The sequence below is a fragment of the Oenanthe melanoleuca genome, chromosome 6, assembly GCF_029582105.1.
Source record: "Oenanthe melanoleuca isolate GR-GAL-2019-014 chromosome 6, OMel1.0, whole genome shotgun sequence".
In the NCBI taxonomy this organism is placed as follows: domain Eukaryota; kingdom Metazoa; phylum Chordata; class Aves; order Passeriformes; family Muscicapidae; genus Oenanthe; species Oenanthe melanoleuca.
Window position 1 is genome coordinate 23,965,831 of NC_079340.1, and position 21,519 is coordinate 23,987,349.

At 45.0% G+C, this 21,519-nt stretch overlaps 1 protein-coding gene across 1 annotated transcript in view; it reads left to right on the forward strand.

The window, feature by feature from the left end:
- Positions 1-411: 411 nt before the first annotated feature.
- Positions 412-21,519, forward strand: part of SORCS3 (sortilin related VPS10 domain containing receptor 3) — a 260,476-nt gene continuing 239,368 nt past the window's right edge. The window contains exon 1 of the mRNA XM_056494921.1: positions 412-996. Within this exon, the coding sequence (XP_056350896.1) occupies positions 412-996 (585 nt within the window). The remainder of the gene's footprint in view (positions 997-21,519) is intronic.

Genomic DNA, 21,519 nt, shown 5'->3' on the forward strand with positions numbered 1-21,519 from the left:
CCCCCGTGTGGTGGTACCCTCTCACTTGATCAAATCCTTGAACGTGAACAGTTTCACTGAAAAGCACTTTTGAAAAAAAAAAAAAAAAAAAAATCCAGCAACAGTAAGGAACAGAATCCAACTACCGGGGAGAGTTTTTTTCTTTTTCCTTCTTTCTTTTTTTCCCTTTTTTTCCTTTTTTTTAAATTTTTTTTTTTTTTTTCCTGGTCATCGTCTCAGAGGCTGAGAAAGAGGCAAGAGAAAAGCGAAGAAGAGAAAGAAGAGCCAGAGAAAGAGAAGCCTTTTGCAAATAATAAATATTATAATTAGAATCCGGCCCCTCTCCTCCTAGGAAAAAAAAAAAAAAAAGCCCTAAACGCAGCGCCTCATCCCCCCTCCCTCCGCAAGCCCCCCGACTCGCTCCGCAAAGGCATGGAGAAGGGGACCAACTGCTTTCCGACCTGCCACACCATTTTTCTCGCCTGGACATGGTTCTTACTCCTCTCTTGGTGTTGCACCGGCGCCGAAATAACTTGCAGATCCTGCTCATCTCCATCGCCCTCCTGGCCGTCCTCCTCGTCTCGCCTTAGGCAGGAGCAGCGCCAGCCGCCGCCGCCGCCGCGAGGATTGCGGAGCTGGCCGGGCGGCCGGGCGCGGGGCTCGCTCGGGGCGGCGGCCGCGGGGCCGGGGCCGGAGCCGGGCGCGGAGCCGGAGCCGGGGCGCGGAGCGGGGCCGCGGGGAGCGGCGCCCGGCGCGGCGGGGGCGGGAGGCGGCGCGCCCGGGGGCCGGGGCCCGGCGGCGCCGCGGACCCGCCGGAGCCCCGAGGGGCGCGTCCGGGGGGTGCCCGCGGCCGAGGGGCAGCGCGGCCGCGCTCAGCCCCGCGGGGCCCCGGAGGATGCGGGAGCGGCGCGGCTGCGAGCGGCCGAGGAGCCGGCAATGAGCAGCACCAGCTTCGCGCTCACCGGGGATGCGGCGCACAACCAAGCCATGGTGCACTGGTCCGGACACAACAGCAGCGTGAGTACCGCCCCGCACACCCGAGCCGAGCCGGTCCGAGCGGGGAGGGAGCCGGGACAGCGGCGGGACGGGCCGAGCATGCTGGGCGGACACCGTGCCCTTATGGCCAGCGGGAGTGGGACACGGAGCCACGGCCGCGGGAGAAAAGTTTTCCTGGGGAAAGGAGTGGGAGCGCGGTTCTGTGCCCGCCCCGAGCCGAGCCGCGATGCCGGGCAGCGCCGCAGCCCCGCTGCTCTGCGCTCCAGCTCCCCGGACCCTCACAGCCCCTCCGCGGTCACAAACACCGCTCCGCTGCCGCCCTGCCCGGGATGAATGATGCACAGGGATGTGGGAAAGCCCTCCAGTGCCCCGCTGTGAGCGCTGGAGGCAAGAGAGATCCCACTAATTCATTAAGGGGCGGAAAGCCCCATAGCACGTCAAGGAGCTTTGAGAGGAGACACGTAGTGCAAGCAGAGTGAAAAGTTTGTAAAAAAATCCATGGCATCTCACGCCTTTTCCCCGAAGTCAATAATAACGAGTGAGGTGTCCCTGGGAGCTTGTGGGGTTGTGTGTGAGCGCGTGTAGGGGGAATGTCCCAAAAGCCCACACGTTGTGCCAGGATAGTGTAGGAGCCTCCCTCACACCCGCTCTGCAACGCCCGGCAGATGGTTGTGGACAAAACTTCAAGTTTCTTTTGACTTGGTATCAGAAATACCATTTCTACCCTCACGTAGCCTGGGAACAGATGTAATTTTTAAAGGACTCTGGGAAACCTTTATGTCTGGTGACAATATTCCCATTATTCTGATTATTATAGCTTGTCACTGCCTTGAAAATGCCTCTTTTATTGTTTTGCCATTATTGGAAATGAGTATAAAGCAATTAACAGCATAAAACAGATTGGCTGCATTTGCAGATACATTCTTCATGGAGCTTACTAGCCATGAAAAAGCAAATTGTCTACCTACTTATCTATCTGTGTCTCTATCTGTGCATCAACTATAGGTTCTGATGTGCAATTCAACTATCTTCCTTTTTTTTTTTTTTTTTTTTTTTTTTTGACTGGATTTTTTTGGTCTATTTATTGCTACTTAGGCAATAATTCTGACAGCAATGTAGATGTTACTTTGATTTAACCAATTTTTAAAGGTAGTTGTGTTTGCCAGACATGAATTTCATTCTCATTAAAGATGAAAGCAAACACTGTAAAGAAAACAGCTGTATGGTATATTTCAGCACTACATTTGTCTCTAGGACTATTTATTTTTAACATAACATGCCATGTAATGAAGAAAACAACCTATATGCTCTCTCTTTTGTTTCATTTTGATGCTGGATCAAGGGGGGTTGTGTAAAAGAAGTTAAAATGCCTCCCCCATGCCTTCCCAGCACGGATTTCCAATAGTTTTGAGTATTTCTGCTAAAGTAGCAAAGAAAACTCATTCTGTAAGCATTTGCAGGGGAAGGAATGGTTATTTTTTTTTGAAAGCACAGCTCAGAAAGTGATTTTCACAAAATTCTCTCTCCTTGCTTTCTTTTACAGAAACATGCTATTTAAATAACTAGATTTCTTATGCTTTAGGTGACTGAGGAGGGTAATGAAAGAAAATGCCTTGATTGTTCATGGCATGCCATTAGGATTTTGCACCTCAGGATGCCATGTATTGAAAGCTTCCAACTCAAAAAGCACAAGCTAAAGCAAAAGATTGGTGTTTATTGCCAGTGTGGTGGTTGTAGGAAGGAGAAGCAAGTGTGGTAATAAATTCTAATGTTATCTTTTTGTGATTTCCCTAATACGAGGTCTAGCATTCAGAGACTTTTCCTCTCCTGTCTTTTGCAGAAAACATACTGTGTTTAGTCATTAATTGGATTTTTTTTAACTGTGTAGAGGGAAAGTTACGTGCTTGAACCTGAGTTCTTTCATTAATTAACAGATAAGGCTGAATCCAATGCCTGTTTTTCTGCTACAGCTCAGTTTTTATCTAATTCTGCTGTTGGGGTGTCCATGGCACAGGAACATGAAGCAATTTGCCCAAGGTCACTTGGGCAAACAGTGTAGCTTTTTTTGCCAGCCACATTGGTCCCTAGCCTTGCATCACAAAGCATAAATTCTCTTAGGTCATAGAAGATGTAAAGCAGCAGGAAGGTGTATTGGAAATGGACAATAGATATTAACTCGTGTCATGATTGTGCCAGTTGACCTAGTAGAGTAGATAGGATGTGTCTGTATGTTATTGTATTCCCAAAGTAGAAAAGAGGCAAACAGCTTGCTTTTACCAATTCTGTTACTTGAACAAACTTCAGCACCTCAGCTTTTGTCACTTATGTGTTACTAAAACCATGCTCAATCAAGTTTTGTGTATTAGTGGTGTGGTATTGCTAAAAACTAGATGGATATGCAAGGAAGAGGAAAGTAATAAAAAATTGGGGTTTTACTGGAACATGCAGAAGATCTGCAGACGTTCCACAAAAGGGAGGTCTTTGCAGCTGCTGGATGTCTTGTTACCTAGAATAACTCTGGTTTTTAAATTAAAAATGTCTGTCCATCTCCTATCCCCCTTTCCTCACATGTCCCTCAGATCACAGTTTAACTTACTAGAACATAATCCCTTCCAGGCAACAAACTTTTGTTTTCTCTATTTGCAGATAGTGAGTTCAGGATTATGATGGAGGCAAAAGGCTGGTGAGATCAGGGAATTTGGGTTCTCTGCTTTGTCCTGCCCAGAGGCTTTTTCTGTGACCTTAGGAAAGACAATTAACCTCTCTGGATCTTCTCTTCCATGCTAAATGAGGATAGTACTACTTAGCTACCACAAAGTGGTGGTATGGAGCAGAATTCATTTCTGCTTTGTACAATACCTGGGAATCTTGAAGTGAAAATTGTTAGGAAAATACAACAATAGTACTCTGTGTTGAAATGAGGTTTGTGTTCTCTGTGCTCTTATGAAGGGAACCTGGCTTAATTCAGGGGGTCTGATATTGGAAAAAGCAGACTTCTATTTGGGCTTCAAGTACCAATCTGCCCTAATAGAAGCATTTATTGAGCAAGGTCATGAAGCTCTTGAGGGACCTTGGAGAGATCAGATAAAATGTTTTCTTGCCAAGGCTATTCTAAAGAAAGGAGAATTTTTAGTGAAAAATGCTATTATTCCCAAAAGAGCTGCAAGCCATTCTTTTTCCAAAACCATTCCTCTCTGGACTCATATGCTGTGTACAAATGTGCTATTCAGTGAGCTGTTGTACCTCTACACTTGTTTCCCCTCTCTAGATATTTATGTTAATGCATGAAATTTTTCCTTGTTCTGCTCATCAGAAGCTCTCTCTCCAACCTTCTTGTGAAGATGATTTGATTCCTCATATGATCTTTTCCTCTTTCTCCCTGATTTCTAGGATAAGGACCTGCAAAAAAAGGTAGCAGTACCTTTAATGCTCCTACAGTTTTAAATCTCACTATCTTGTTTCTTGATAGTAGGTTTTCCAAGAGATTTCAAAAAGCTACAGTGAATAAAACACACTAGGATTGCTCTCCTGGTATGATCACTGGTGGAATGAGAAATGGGAACTGTTTTTGTTAGGTTTCAGAGCTGTCCCTCTGATGAATGTAGCTGTTTATAGGAAGTATTTAATTTTGTCCATGCTTTTTCCGTGATGGAATTATTGCAAATTCTGTGGCATTGTGGCTGGGGTTTTTTCAGCATGAGAAGAAAAGATGCACATTTCCAGCTTTCTCTGGAAGACATCTTCATTCCACTATCTATGAGATGCTGCAGCTATGATCACTGCATGCTTTAGTTTTCCCATGTATATGCCTTTTTTAGTAACCAGAAGCAAACTCCACAGCATCATTGAATGTTAAAGGTTGGAAGGAATCTTAAAGATCATCTAGTCCCAATCCCCACTGTCATGGGCAGGGACATCTCCCAAATTCTGACATAAATTCCCCCAAACTTCTGGAATAAAATGAGAAATGCATATATTGACCCAGTAAGAGCATTAAGCATTAATACCCCAGTAAGAGGAGAAGACATTTGTCTAAGGCAGGTTGCAGCAGCCAGGCCAGGTTCCTAGATGATCCTAGGGACTGGATTTTTCATACTATATGAAAAATGTCAGCAGTGCAATATTTTTTTTGCTCACTGTAGTAGAAGAGTGCAGAAGATAAACCAGTGGAAGTCTGGTGTGCTTCAGTGAAGCAGCTGCTGCTTGTGCAAACCATGCAATGCATTGATGCTTACAGCATGATCCAGGCCTGACAACTGGGGAGGGCAGCATGAGAGCTGGTGAGACACTGGCCTGGGGCCTGGCTTTGTCTTGGCAGCCATACTGCACTGTTTTGTTCAGTAAACCTGGGGCTGTCATTTCTTTAATGTGGTTCCAAGACTTGGAATATGAGATGCCTCTGGGACAAGATAATAAAGAAAAGCCTAATAACGCTGCAGTAGCTTACAGACATTGGAAGTAGAGTTAGAGAGAAGATGCAGCTTATCTTTTTGGTTGAAGAGGGATTAATATGTGTTAACAGCTCCAATGTATGCTGTATTGGACATTAGGAAAAGTTTCTTCTCAAAGGAAGTGCTATAGCAAGGTATTCAAAAGTCTTTGGGGATTTTCAAGACTCATATATGGATGATGATCTGATGGGAACCACTCTGCTCTGAATGGGTTTTCTTTACCTCCTACTGCCACCAATCCTTTTTCTTAGCCCTGTGCAAGCTCTGGGGGCTGGCAGTGACGAGCAGGTTGTGCAAGTTCTCCCAGTGAAGCCTGTCTCTTCCGGGAATGATTCCTCTGAATGCTGTTGGCAGTGTTCTGGTGTGATCTGCTAATGTACTGGTGGAATGCTGAGACATTATTCACTCCCATGGAGCATTTCAAGCTGGGGAGGCCAATGGGATCACTGTGCCAGGTAGTTTTTCATTAAGATGCCTTGCAATGCAGTGTGTGATGGGCAATAGTTGCAATTCCAAATAGACTGCTCTGCTTGGAAAAGGTGGAAGGGGAATCTTTAGGCAGGCAAAGCTGCATTTAGTTGTCAGCCACAGGTAACTGCTCCAAAAGTCCAGCTGGATTTCATTTTAAAGTGCTTACTCCTAGAATGCAAAAATGGTGACAGAGCAGCCACATTAATTGTACTGACTTTGGTAGATACTTTAATTTCTATTCTAGACTTTTGCTCTAAAATGGCTTTTGAATATGCTATGGTCCCGTTGGTATTGAAGGTAGGCCTTGAACTCTGGCAAAATGTCTTTATGCATTTCTACTTTTCCTCTACCTTTATTAATGAAGCTTGCTAGTAAAGTCCTTCTCCAGCACTTTGCCAATCCATTTTTGATTAATGTTTAAATAGAAGATTGGAAATAAAAATGAAATGAGCATGCCAACTACTTTCCTAGTTGTGTTGAGTTAGTAGAGCAGGGAGAAGGCATCTGCAAAATATTTTTTGTGTTGTTTCTCTCCAGACTGGCAAAGTCAGTTTGATGTCTGGACCTGGGTATTGTTGTGGATCCCAGGAACATGGTGGGTTCCCTGGGCCATTTCCCTGCCTGGCACAGCAAACTGTTGATGTTCTTCAAGCTCAGTAACAGAACTGCTCCTGTCCGAGGTGTTTGTCAGCAGTTTCTTTCAGACCTCAGCACTCAGAATTTGCCATGATCAGGGATGATGCCCTAGGACTTGTGGCTAAGCTTTCAGAGTGGATTAAATGCAAATAGAAACAACTTTAATTCTTTAATTATTTTTTTCATAATGGAAAACATTCATCCAATTAGATGATGAAGTCTTTTGAAAAGGGGTTTGAGCAGATAATTTATGTTAGGCAGAAGAGATTTTTCCCAAAAGGGAGGTGAGATGAAACTAATTTTTCTTGAAGATAAGGCTGTAGGAAGATGAAACTTTCTGAGAGGTTTGAAATTTACAGCTGCATTTGTGGTAAAGATTTTAGAAAACATAGGAAAACAGTGTTGTCTAATGGGAAAAGCATAGGTTAAGGGCAAAGATCTTTAGTATTACTTGCACTAAAGAATACTGGAAACCAGTCTTGCAAACAGTCATGAATTTATTCAAGTCATACTGGAGTATCATGCTCCTTGAGCTCCCTGGATGTCAGTGGGTACAAGAGAGAGCAGTACATGCCTACATCTGTCAGCACTCTCACACAATTCCAGATCACACCAGAACTGAGGGCCTGGCCTCATGGTTGGGGCTGCTTTGGGGACATTGCAGGGGACCTGTCAGTTATGGAGTTAATGCTTGGGTTTGGCTGGGCTCTGGTCAAGTTTATCTTCCTTTGAGAATCTGTGTTTGAAGGTGTTGAATCCAACCTGTCTCAGTCAAGACCATAAATTAAATGACATGTTCCTTGTGAAGCATTGAATGCTATAATTGCAGAAATCCCCCAAAGCAGCAAAGTATTTGTTTGGATCCTCAGTTTAAATTGATGTAGAATTGATCTAGGCTATTTTACTGTAGTTGAGAATACAATCTGCAGGATTCTACAGCAGCAGAAAGTAAGATTGAGAAATGAATGCAGAGGTGAGGAAACATGGAGAGTACAGCAAGGTGACCTGTGTACCCTTTTATGTGTACCCTTTTTTATGTTTTATGAATTACAGTCATAGGACTGTGGGCAGATGAGTTTTTTTTTTTCTCTCTTGTGCAGATCCTTTCACTGTCTCTTGTTTGGCTCTGAGAGTTTATTACTCTGGAAGTTTGACCCACGCTGTAAGCCATGTTGGAGACTTCTCTGGTGACATAGTTGGTCCTGTTGGAGCCCAACAGGAATTTTAAGCTGAAATATCCCTTAGTTGGAATGTACTTTGCTGCAGTCACACTTTTGCATACAAGCTTCCTGGCTTGCTTGAACTCCATGTAGGAATCCAAGGTAACAAATTCCCAAATGCTAAATTTTTCTAATGTTCAGAGAGAACTGCATCATTGTTGTTAATATTTCCTCCATGCAAAAAGGAGAGCATGAAGTATTTCCTTTCCTGCCTTTATGGGGTGTTATGAGACCGAGGGAACTGAAGAAAATTTGCTGCATGTTTGTAGAACGTGGCTGCGTGGGTATAAACATATTTGACAAATAATCTGCCACGGAAACTTTAGGGTCAATTTCCAGCCGTCACAACCAGCGGAGTCGCAGCACGCAATAAAAGTAAGAAAAGATTGATGCCGAGCGATCAAACCTTTTGTTCCTCCCTCCCACTGAAACCAGCGGCAGAGCCCTGACACTGGGGCTGTCAGGGTGTCGCTTCCCTTCGCACTCCAGGTGCCAGCCGGGCACCGCAGAGCGCTGCGCGCCCCGATTAGCATCGCCCGTAATGAGCGCGGCGCGGGCAGCGCAGGGAGCCGGGCGCTAGAGGGAGCGAGGCCATCTGCGGAACGAGGGATGCTGCCGGAGCCCTGCGAGGGCTGAGCCTGCTGAATGCTGATACGGAAACCCGCCCGGAGTCTCTGCTCGGGGAAACTCCGCTCTCGGGGGTTCCCTGTGCGAGAGACAACTCCTGCAGACTCTCCCGCGGCGCGGCGCGGCGCTTTGCCGTCCCCTGCAGCTGATGCTGTGTCCCTTTGCAGTGTGTAATCGCTGCCAGGCTTTTTCCTGAAGGTGGGATTCCCTCTGCCGGGGTCTCTCGTTTGCTCCGTCCGCTCCAGCCTGTAAAACCTCGAGCATCCCGTGCCGAGGACAGGGGCGGTGATCGCCCTGCGCGGGAGGCAGCGGGGCGGCTCCTGCCTGCTCCTCCATCCCCATCCCTGCTCCTCCATCCCCTGCCCTGCTCCTCCATCCCCTGCCTGCTCCTCCATCCCCTGCCTGCTGCTCCATCCCCTGCCCTACCCCGGTGTTGTCCCCCCAGGGGACTGCTGACAGACCCTGCCGTGGACAGCGGCAGCAGAGCCGGGCTCCATCACTTCTCCCCCCGTGCCTGATCCACAGAGGATGCGCTTGTCCTCCCCCTTGGCACTCTAATATTTTGACCACGCTGAAGGTGTTGCATAAATCTTAGGGTCTATGTTCTTCCTTTCTTGTGGATGTGGAGGAACATAAAGAATTGGAATTCTTACCGTCCTCTGCACTGTGGGACGAAGAAACAATTCCTGGGAAACGTGGTTGCACTAGATGATCTTTTTGGGACTAAAATGTATGTTTGGGATTTAAAAAAAAAAACTAGGGCTGAGCAACTGCAAATGACTTAGGTCAGTGATGGGCTGAAGGACTGGGAGGCTGGAAGTACCTGCTTTGCCACTGCTTCAGTCTGTAACGTGGGTACTGCTGGTACATTTTCAGTGGTGCTGCTGCACCTGAAATGTGCTAAGCCTCTCCTGGGGATTTGGTAGAGGATCCCAGTGAGGGATCAGAAGCAGGCACAGAGCTCCTTCTGACTTTCAAAGCAGAGAGAAATGGGTTGAGTTCAGATGTGCATCCTTGGGTGCCAGAGCAGAGCAGGCTGTGCATGCAGGTTGTCTTTGTGTGGTCTTGCCATTGTGCCTAAAACATCTTGGCTTCCCTATCTACAAGCAAGAATTAACTCACATGAAGGCTGACACTGAGGCTTGAAATGGATGGACATTTGCAAAACCTGTTGCATGGAAGAGAATGTGTAAAACATGATTACATATGTAAAACAAAATGTTTAGGTCCTCATGGGTGCAGGGGAGATGGAGTGGAAGTTTTAATTGGTTGGTAGCCTTTCCCTGCACTTGTTGCCTGTTTGAAAAATCCTACCCAGCTGTGGTCAATACCATGAGGTGCAGGCAGGTTTGGCTGGTCTGTGGCCTTATTTGCCTCTGTTGGAGGCCTCTGGTTGCCTCTTGTTTGCAGTGTCTGTTTGAAATGTCTGCAGAGACATTTCTCTGTTCCAGTCTTCCTGTCCTTTACAACCAAATCCTATGAATTTTGTGCTTGGATGACAGAATGGCAGATATGACTGTACTTTAAGTCTTCTGCTGCCTCCTTCAGTTGTGTATTCCAAAGCTCACTAAAAGTCAGTAGTATAACCATTTTATTTATTTATTTTTTTTTTTTTTGAGAAAACTGAGCCCTTCAAGGGAGGAGGGATATACTCTTGGCTATGATTAGTATTGATGTGGCTACTTAATAGCAAAGGATTATACTTCATTGCCACAGCTTAGATGCTGTATATGTATTTTTTTAATAAGAGATTGCATGAAAGGAAAAGAGGTGAGGAGTTAAGAGGGAAAAGAACAGGGCTCTCAATAGTAAAAAGTAGAACCTGCTCAGCTAAAATAATTAACAGATTGATCAAGTTAAAGCACTGCAAAATTCTGTCTCAAAGGGTTTTAAGACCATTGTTGTCTGCTGTTCCAATCCCTTCACCTGCTTGGCTTGACAGATCAAGCCATTCCAAATGGCCTGATGAAATTAAACTGCATTTCAAATTACAGCTCCTTTTGAGCTGGATGAGAATCAGCATAGTGAAACTGTGGGAGCCATGAATTTGGGCTTTCATTGGAAATGCAGGCAGGAGAGGAATCACATCTGTCTGATCAGGGGAGTGGGAGCCGACTCTGAAGTGTATGGATTGTTTGGAACAATCTAGGATGATAGCACATGTAGGTGTGTGTGCCTGTTTGTGCAATCTTACATGGGAAAATGTAGAAGCATGCAAAGTTCTGGGGTCATTAAGGTGGCTTTCCCCTTTATGTTCCACTTCACAGCCAAAGGGTTGTTGGTCTTTGCCCAGCACCATGTGCAGGTGAAGAACTCCTGAGTGAGACAGGGCAAATGAATTTTCCTTCTGCCCTCTTGATGGGGCCTGGTTGGGTTTCCTCATGGCAGTCCTCTGCCAGGTAGAGGGCTGGACCAGTATGTGAGAGGTTATGTCCTTGTTTTGTCACCCTCAGTGTCTTTCTGGTTTTATTCCTAACCAGGAAAATGTTGTTAGTCCTTGGCTCTGCAGTGGGAGCATGATGGGAATGCAGATGTGTGTCTGGGGCTGGGGCCTGGCACTTGTGGACAGACAGACCAGCTCTCTGACTGTGTCTCAGTGGGGACAGGGTGTGGCTTCTGTTTGGCCAAAAGCCCCAGTGCAAGACACGAGACTGGTGAGGCTGCGTGTGGAGAATCCCTGTCAGCTCGTGCTCACTCTGTGTGCTGGGACAGGCAGGCATGCAGGGCTCTGAAAAACACAATTGCACCTGGCCTGAAAAGAGGTTTGCCTGTGAGACAGTGAGATTACTAACCAGTGTGACAGCCATGCTTGTCACTTGAGAGAACTGGGATTTCAGAAGAAAGAATCTTTGTTCAGGTGTACTTTGGCAACTGTTGGAGCAACACCAGTTCAAAGCCCCATCCAGTCACCTATCAGGTGTCCAGAGGTATAATAGAGATTGTTCAGCTGTCTGTGGTCTGACTTTATGGGTAGCTGAGCCTTTAACAGAAGGGCTTTCAGAAAAGTGTGGATATGGAACACAGCAGAAAAAGTTCTGGCCAGGGCAGCCCATCAGATTAGGATTTCTGCTGAGTGTTTTTGAGGCCCTGCCCCAGTAGCAATTCTGAACAATTTATCTGGTCTGAGAGAGGTGTCTGCTCTCTGAAGGACCAGGAAATGAGCAACATGCCTGCTCATTTTGTTAAGCAAAAGAAACTAGCAATCACTTAACTGTGTGCCCTTCCAGGACTCCTCTCTCTGTGTTTGCTATCATCTCTGTCACAGTCCCTCATTCTGCTGCCTGTTTGGAGGGGTGAAGAGTGGCACAAGGTGTGCTTGGCTGAGCACTGCATGTGTGCTGGAGAGCTGGCTGTGATTGATGCATCAATCAGCTGGAGCCCTAAGAAAGCTATGCCAGCTATGAAAGTGGACACTGGGTGCCTCATGGTTCAGGCCAGATATTATTTCATGGCCTGCTCTCTCACTCAGCTCAACTTAGAGGAGTTCTGCACCTCTTGACCTTTTATCCCCTGTTGAATTCAGTTCAGATTGGTCCAGACATTCCAAAGTTATCCCTCCAGTGCTGGATCACACATAGCATGGTCCATCCAAAGCAGAAACAATTGCTTTTTCAATGCAGTATCAGCACTGAGGAGCCCTTAATTTTCTTAATTAAGTGTTCATATTGGTTTTTGCTACCCTGGCTGGAAACTCCTTTCCTTTAATCAAAAGGCAGCACTGCTGGTAGTGCAGCATTGTCAGTCTGCTTCTGAGGCACCTCTTTGTGGCAGGCTCAATGCTGCCCGCCTTTCCCTTTAATTAATTTCAGATTATCTGCAATACTTGTTCCACCTCACATACTGCAAGTAACAAAACCTGCCTTCCTGAGTTGCACTGAGGTTTTGTTCTTAGGGCTCTCAGCTTTCTGTGGCTTTTTAAAAAATTTATTTATTTGTGCTCCTGGAAACAGGCAATAAACTGATTTGGGGAGATGGAGAAACAACTCACAGAAAGGGGAAATAGGCAGGTCTAAGTCTGCAGAATGAGATCAAATGTTAGAAAATAAAATATTGACTCATTTCAGAATGCTATGTCTTCTGTAGAAGAGGAAATTCTTATTTTCTTTCCCAGAGACAAAGTTTAACAGTCATGAAAATCACTGACTAGTGGATGCAGTTCCCAGACTGAGGCTGGAATGAGCCAGAGTTCTCCTCATGTGTTTATCCTGGAGGAGACAAGGGTGAGAGGCCAGAGCTGACCCATGGAATGTGCCAGGACACAGGAGTGAGCCAATATATGTGTGAAAGTGTTCTGTTCCACAGCTCATGGGGAAACATGGTCTGATGCAGTGCATTCTTACCTGAGGGAGCTGCCTGTAACATTTATTGCCTGGTTTAACAAAACAGAGCTTGCTGTCACCTGTGTTTGTCAAAATCAGAGTAGAATGGAAGGGACAGAGTGGAGCTTCCTGGGCTATTTTACATCTTTTAAAATCCCACTTTAATCACTAGGTGGTTTTAAAAAAAAAATGGTTTTGGAATGTAGGGGATGCCATGCCTATGTCTATATGTGTGTAAGGATACGTGACCTGGTAGCTATAGAACTAGGTATATAATTATATAATTAGAAAAAACCTTAGTACCATGTGGCCAGGGATGATTTGGTGCCACAGTCTGATTTTTCCTGCTTTTCCTCTATTCCCTCTCTACATCCCCCACTGTAACTTGTGGGCTCTGATGCTACTGCAGGTCCCTTCCTCCTCTTTCCTTTGCTGTGGCCTTTGCACAGTGCCAGTGACTTGGGCAGCCTTTGGCATGAGTCAGAATGAAGGTTTTTCTGTGCCTGTCAGTTGGATTTGGCAGCCCTTAGTCACACACCAGGTTCCTTAGGTTGTTGGTGTGCTGAATTTGGAGCTCTCCTAAAGCACTTGGGTTCAGTTCTGCTCTGCTCTCATCTGCAGATCTCACTGATCAGGAGATGGGAGGGAATGGTAGCAAGGGGGAAAAGAGCTGGCAATTAGTTGGCACCTGTCCTTTCAACCTTTTCTGACTTCAGCTAAAAACTTTTTTTTTTTTTTTTCTTTTTTTAAAAAAGGCTTTGGAGTTATAGGGTTTTAAGAGAGAATTAGAAAACTGTGTTCAATGATAAACATTTGGAACAGGGGAGGCTTTCTCCCTACCCAACTGTATGTACAAATTTTGAGTTTTAAAGGATGATGTCTATGATGCAGAAGGCAGAACCTTGCCATTTGTTTTTTCACCTGCATATATGGAGTTTGAATTCCCTGAAGAGGAGGCAGCATGGGCATTCCCTGCCAGCTTGTTTTTACAGATCACAGATGATCAGCTGTGATGGGGCAGATGTGGCCTTCTCTGCAGTTTCTGACTTTGTGACACCAGGCTCTGTCAGTCCCTGGGGTGCACACTGCTCAGTTTTGTGCTTGCTTTCTCCCTCCTGAGTGGGGCCAGAAGGTGTTTTGCTCCTGTGGTAGTTTCCTGTGGTGAATTTTTCTTAATAGTGCTGGCTACAGGGAAGCTGGTAGCTTTTTCAAGTTCATTCTTTATTTAAATTCTTTGCCTCCAGAGGCACACTTGTGCCTGACTTGTCCTGATGAATTTTCCTTGGGCATTCTTCTGCTATGGCAGCTCCTGCCCAGGGCACGGACAGAGAATGAGCCTAATAGATGGAATTAGCACCAGAGGAGAAAAAAAACCAGTCCCTTGAGCAAGGCTTGCACAGCCACTGGGAACTTAAATAGTGTTTTGATGATGTACTGCTTTGTGCCTAAGTCCTGCTGGGGGAGAAGGGAGGAAAGTGATTATTCAAAGTCAGGGGATCTGACTCCCAGGAGTCTGGGACAGGTCAGCTCGGGTTAGACATGCCATGGCTGAATGATGCTTGGAGCTGTCTCAGACAAGAACTGGGCAGAGAAATGCTGTCAGGAGCCTTTTCTCCTCCTTGTTTAGGCTGAATGGGTCATTCTCACCTGCCAGGGTGCATAAATTGCTGTTCAAGCTAAAGCTTTAGACCACTGCCTAAATGGTCTGTCCTGCCATTAACTGAAGGGAGAGGAAGGATATCAGTAAATGCCTTTCAAGGGGTACTGTTCAGCCAATGTTAGAGTTCTAAAATCCACTCTGGTTTATGGTGATTTTGTGCTGGTGTTGTTTCAGTAGAGCTTGATTTCTGCTAGTGTGGGCAGGACCCTAATGTGAATATTTCTGTGTGCAGCCTTAGTTTTGCCAGTGTGGGTCTTTAAGTGCTTTGATATGTCTCCTTTACTTTGTACCCTTAACTTTTTTTTTTTTTTTTTTTAGTTTTTGTTTGTTTGTTTGTTTTGGTTTGTTTTTTATTGTTTTTTGGTCTTGTATTTTCTTTTCTATTGTCCTGTGCTTGAAACAGTGAAAATGAGTTATCTGATTGTGGGGAACATGACTAAATCTGTGACTTAAGGGAGGAAGACTCAGGAATTGCCATACTATGGGCAAGTATCTTTCTCTCTTTCTTGCACTGATGAGAAGCTTAGTATTTCAAGAGCACCAGCAAGTGCTTTAGCAATAAAAAGAGGGATGTAATTGCCTACCAGTGATTTGGACTCTTGAGGGTGAGAATTGCCAAGCTGGAACTCGGAATATTCAGAATAAAAATCTCAGTGTTAAACTGTATCCTAAATGCTGTTCTGGGAGAAGACAGGTATCCCTTCATAGTGCAGGTGTCTCTCAAAGTCTTTTGTGCCACTGTGGGCTCTCTGTTCACTGCTTAGCTAAATATCTTCACTGTTTCTGGGGTCACCAACACCTGCCTGAATGGAAGTTGGAGGGAGGGAACCATTTGTAATAAACTAGCAAACCAGACTTTCAAACCTTGTGCTGTTCTGTAGCTTTGAGCTGGGGTTGCCAGCCTTTTCTGTGCTTGTTGTAGAAACAGCTGCTCTGAGGAATTTTATTTATTTTTTTTTTTTTGGCTGGGTAGATGAAGAGTACACAGACTTGGCCAGACAGACCAAGTGCTGTGAGTGATCTCTTTGCCAGACTGGAAATGGTGTCCTGGGTCCCTCACTTCTGCTTGGAGTAACTTGTCACTGGATCCCTTTGGTTTGTCTTTTGTTCTCTCTCTTTAATAAAACTGCTGTGCTTGGTTTAAATCCTTGCTATTGCAATAAAATCTTGCCTTGATAAGGACCTTAGCTTGATGAAGCAGGAGCTCCTGTCAGAGCAGCAAGTTTTATTTCAAGGTTGTATTTTTCATCTTCGTGATGCTGAGTAGGGCAACAGTAATACCTTCAAAGTCATTGCTGATACACTGATGAAATATCAGTAAGATGAAAATTAGACCCATGTGCCTTCCCCTTCTCTGGCAGCTGGCAGGTTTGGACAGGATGGAATTTGAAAGCCTCTTCCATCTGCAAGACTGTGCTTCTACCTGTGTTTCACAACAGACAGAGCCAGCAAGGCATTGCCACTGTGATAAATTACCAAGTGTCAGAAGCCATCAAGCTGCCTGGTGAAGCAGAGGTGTCACTTGGAGGGGTTGAGCAATCCAGGAATGCAGTCCCTTAGAAGGAGCTTTGAGTGATGATGAGGACTCCACTTGCAAAGTTCCACCAAGCAGTGTCCAAACAGCACATCAAACAAAAATGAGGCTTCTTTACTGCCTGGGTAGAGACCATCCTGGCTTGTGGTGTGTGTGGCATGTTCTCTTGCTGCTTTGCTTATTGCCTGAGCTCTGAATCAGTTTCCCAAATCCCACTGTTGGCTGTGACCCCTCCAGCCCTGTGTGCTGGTCTTTGTGCTGGGTTTGGGTTCCCCTTTAGCTCAGGTCCTGCTGGCTGAGGCAGGAGTGCTTTACAGGGCCCTGATGAAAGCTGAGAGAAATAATCTGGGTTTTGGCTCCTTAGCACTTGACTGGGGATGAATGATTTAAAGCACAAACAGGCAGTGCAGTAAAGGTGGTGTATTTATTAGAGCAAGTTCCCATTAACTCTTCTTGACAAGTTAAATATCTCTAGCTGTTCTTGTCCACTGTCATATAAGGTCTGACTCAAAGCCAGTGAACTCTTTGCATTTCTATTGACTTTAATGGGGTTTGGACATGTGCCCAGGATCATAAGATCAGATGAGACCAGAAGTCCATCTATTCCCAATGTCACACTGCTCAGTAGCACAGCTGTATCTGGCAGTGGATTGTATCTGGCATCTCTCTGCAATCAAGAATATGTAGTACAGAGAGCTCTGTAAACAACTGACTGCTTGCCTTGGTGTTTTCAAGAGTGTCTGGGCTGGGCAAATAATTTGGGTTTAATCCCTAACCCCCATCACCACCCTGACAGGTCTCCCCACGTTTTGACTTGAGCCAAGCACAGACTTGCATTCTGATTTAAAAAAGACTAACAAACACAACCACAGCCAGCCAACAAAATAAGAATCACATCTCCCTAAAATTTTAGAGAATTGTTTAAAGAATCTTTTAAATTAAAAGGCGGTACTTTTATTTTAAAAGGTTAAAACAAAATATTTGTTATATAGTTATGAAAGCAAACTCAGCACAATTCAGAAGATACAAAATATGCTGGCCTCATTACATTGCTATTTTATTGTAGGAAGTCACGCTTGAAGGTACTCCCTGTGATTTTTTCTGCTATGCTGTCTTGGTATAAAGTCAGTGGAAAGAAGGTTGCAGTGTTTATGTGCTCTTGTTGGAGGAAGGCAGTGAGCTCTGTGGGAAAAAATAGAGATTATGGTGTCTGATGCAGGGCCTGTTGTAAGGTCATGTTGCTTTGTTTTAATTACAGGAATTACCTTGCTGACGTCAGCTGGTAAGTCAGCAGGGTGGATGCTCACACACTGTTCTGGAGGTGGCCAGAAAATGACAGGTAGTTTAGAGAGTGGTTTTTTGGTTGTGTTTGTTAGGTTTCTTTTTTTTTTTTTTTTTTTAGAAGTTTTTAACTGAAAACTTCAATCTGAAATACATGTTGTGATTTTTTGTTTGTTTATTTTCTGTTTTTTTTTAGTTTTGATTGTCATTTATTTAATTTTTAATATAGATTTCTTCACATTTCTTTGTTAATAATACCAGTTGATAGAAACTAAAATCAAACTCCTTCATCTTGGTTTAGAAACTCACCAGTTTATGACTGGGTAGGTTGGGTGTGTTTGAGAATGGAGGAGGAGTTGCATTTTAGATCTAAATTACTTGGTCTCATTTTTGAGATACAAGAAAAAACTTTAGGGGGGGAAAAAAAAGTAGCATTTGCCAGCAGAAAGTTGCAACTGAAAGGGAGTCATGAGTGCCTTGGGGGGCAATGGGGTAGAGCTTCCATGGGTCCCACTCCTGCAGGATGGACAAATAGGTGGGAGCTCAGCCTTCAGGCTTTACCTTAACCACTGACAGGTTGTTTCCCTCTGTGCCTCAGTTTCCCCACCTCTGACTGTTGCAAGCCCTTGGGATGCACTGGTGGGAAGCACTGGATGAGCACTGGTGTCTATATGTAGCTATTGGCAGCTCAGGTCTGGACCAACATGCCTTTTCTTTTCTCCTTCCCACAGGGATTCAGATGTTAACCACTGTTCAACGCAGACAGTAAATGCAAACAGTTCTACTGTACTTTTTCAATCTTAATTTTCTTGGGTGGCAAAACCAGCAGAACAAAGTCATGAGACCTGTGGCCTGTTTGAGTGTGACCCCATCTGTCTGCAGTGGGTTGTAGTCTAAGAGCTGCTGCATGGATGTTCCAGTTGAATTCAATTTGTGGTTTGCTTTTTGAAATATAATTTCATTTCAAAGTGTGGAAAGTGTACTGAGATTTGTCCTGGTCCTGGTGCTGGGAGGAGAGTCCTCGTCTGATTATTTAAAATGAATTAGTTCTGATGAAATATTTAGCCTTTAAACAACACATTTAATGCAGTGAATTGCATTTTATTTATTAATGGCTGTTGCAATGAGATTTGGAGAGAAATTCTGCTAAAATGCACTGTTGTGATACTGCCAAATATAGTAATGACTGTAATATTTTGCTGAATTATTAATATCCACTGTGCCTACAGAGCTACATAAGCATCAGATTTCAAAATTGCTTTTATCTGAGGACTGATATTTCTCCATTGTTTTGTGCTTTTTTGGGTGTTTTTTTCAAACACTTTAAAAAAAATTAATTAAAATGATAAAAAGAAAGCAGTCAGGTGTTGCCACTGTTTAACTCTTTTTTCATTATAAAGCACCCCCAGGAAATGTGTCAAAGATTATTTCTTTCTGCCAGTGCCAGGTCTGTTTGCAGAGAGAGGATCCTTGTGAAAAGGAAAGGTGTGTGTGCAAGCCAGGCTGGGCTGAGGGACATCCCTCTGCTTTAGCAAAGAAGCCTGGCCCACTGCCACCTGCTCATGGGCATCCCTCAGAGGTTTCTGACTAAGAGAGACACTTCTCATCTCTGTGGACCACATTTTCTGCCTCTGGGACAGACACTAATCTGCCAGAGGTTGGGCTTCCAGCCAGTGACTCCTCCAATAAATTTTGATGCTGGCCCCATGAATGGAGGCAAATTCTGCCTGGGGGACACCAGTGCCCACCTCAGCAGGGAGGTTTTGCCTGTTTAATTTCACAAGGTGTCCAGGGTGTTCCTGGGTGTTCCCTGCTCCTGGATGCTTGGCCTGATGTGAGAGAATGATGGTTTGGCCATTGGTATCCCCCAGCATTGTTGTGTCCCATGCCAAGGAACATTTTCAGGCAAACTCAGACCTGGTTTAGGGGACTGGGTTGCCCAAGAATCAGCTTTTGGCACCTTGTCTTGGGGAGAAATCAAATTCATTGGGGTGGAGGCAGACTCTGTTGTGCCAATGGTCTCTAGACCAATTAAGAGGCCCTAACCTGATTTATTTTCTAATATACCAAATATATACAAACATGTATAACACATAACAAATGAAAAGTAAAAGTGGTATGAAGGTAAATGTCTCTCTTGATCTGAGCACTTGCTTTTTCACTGTTTCCTTTGAATTGAATGCAAGTGGTCTGAAGTCACCCTGGATTTTATTTGGACCTGTAATACCAGTACAGGATGGTGAAGATATGGGAATATACACAAGATTTCCCTTATCCACTTAAAGCTATTGTTCTGGAAACATCTAGTTAGACCACTTGTCCAGTTGCCCTTTGCTCTCTAGTGTGACTTTTTTTGCTTGCCAAGGAGCTGGGGAAAGCTTACAACACATGCTTGTTTATTAACAGCAACCAGTGTGCTTTCCTCCCTTCCCCACTAAAAAAAATGTATTTAATTTTCCAATTGAAGGCTTTCCAAAAGAAGGTTTTCTGGGTATTTGGGTGTGCCCTGAGGTACATTGAAGAGTCTAATTTGTGAGTCTGCAGCCAGAGATGCTGTGTTGGGTCTGGCTGGGATGGAGTTGACTTTTCCTGAGCCAGCACTCGTGGTGCTGTGCAGGAGCACCTGCAGCTGGAAAGGTGTTGGTAGCACAGTTCTGGCTGTTGCTGGGTCCTGCTCACAGACTCAGCCCCACCCCAAAGGCCAGCAGGCTGAGAGGGCAGTGGCATCCCCTAACTCCTGCCATCCACATGTCCTTTTTAATTCAGGCTCCTGCTCTGTCCCTGCTGTGCTGTCTGTAGCCATGGCCTGGGGAGCTGATGTGAGGGAAAATTGCAGGCTTTACTCCAAGGATGTCTCCTGGGAGCTTCCCCAGGGCTTTCTTGTGCCTCATTAGTGGATCAGCCTCAAATCAGTGTCTAGGGAGCAGCCAATGCACTCAGCTGGGCTCCCTGGCTGGGTGAGGGGAGCCCTGCACCACGGGGGGATTTGGGTGGGGGTGGTGGAATGCTGCAGGGGTGAGAGGAGGCAAGTTCTTTAGAGGGTTAGCTGATGATTCAGACAGCTTGGAACAGCCCTACCTCAGCACCATGCACAGGGGAGGAAAGCACTGAAGGGCTGGAGCTGGATCAGGCTCCTCTGGTGTTTAGCCCAGAAGGAAAGTACAATTTCCTGCCTGTCCTAATGATCTCTGGCAATTATCTGCCACCTTCTGGTGAGACCAGGGGAGATGTAATAGGAGAAGGGGAGAAGAGGAGGCTGGAGGCTTAGTGGTGGCTGGGTGGTTCAGGGAGATGAAACACTTGGGAGCCAAGCTGGAAGATGGGAGTAGGGATGACAGTGACAGGGAGGACTGAACTGAGGCAGGCAGTGCTGCAGAAAGTCGTGCCCACATCAACTCCCCATGTCAGCAATTTTCGGGCCAATGTCTTTCCCAAAGAGTTTTCATGTCAGAGGGAGGAATGTGGTCCCGTGACATACCCTTGGATATGGGATAAATGGATAAATGTTCCCCACAGTGATGCCAGGGGACTCTCAGCTTGCTGGGTCCCACTCTCTCATTAACCACATTGGCCATCAAAATCCACCCTGGAGTACTGAACTTCTTTCACTACACATTATCATGGGAGAAATACTGAAAGTCATGCCCTGTTTAACCTCAGAAAAGTTTCTCTGATGGTATCAGTCTTACAGATATTTAGATTTGTCTCACTGGATTTGCAAAGCATAATAACCTATTGTGAGGAAGGAAACCACTTCAGCTCAAAGAGGCAAAACTTTGTGGTAAATAAACTTTCACATCTGTGCAGGAGGTTGTCAGAGAGAAGTGATGGCAATAAATAGATTAATTAGGTGTCATAAAAACATAGTAATTGTACATAATCTATCTTGAATATAAATAGAGGGATCTAAGCAGGTGATGTGCTGAGTGAACATACCATCCTTGACTCCTGTGACTGCTCCAGAGAGCTAAAGCTTCCTCCTTGCTTATTTGCACACTTGTTTCTGGTGCTTGTTGCTTACCTTTTGCCACCAGAAATTGGCAGCCTGCTTGCACATGCTAGAAGACAGATTTTGCTTACCACTGCAAGAGGCTGTGATGAAATTGTGACCGCCCAAAGCATGGCCTGAAGCCCTGCTGCCTGAAAAAATAAACATGAGCTGACTTATCTTTCTTTAGCTGTCACTTGCATTGTAGTCTTTAGCTGTGAAATGCATTTATGAGGTGATTTTCTCAGCAAAGATACCATCCATTTTTTCTGAATTTCCAGACAATGTCTTATTTGTTTGCATATTGATATGCATGTTGCTGAATGTGACTGAAACAAAAGTGATCCTTGCTTTCTA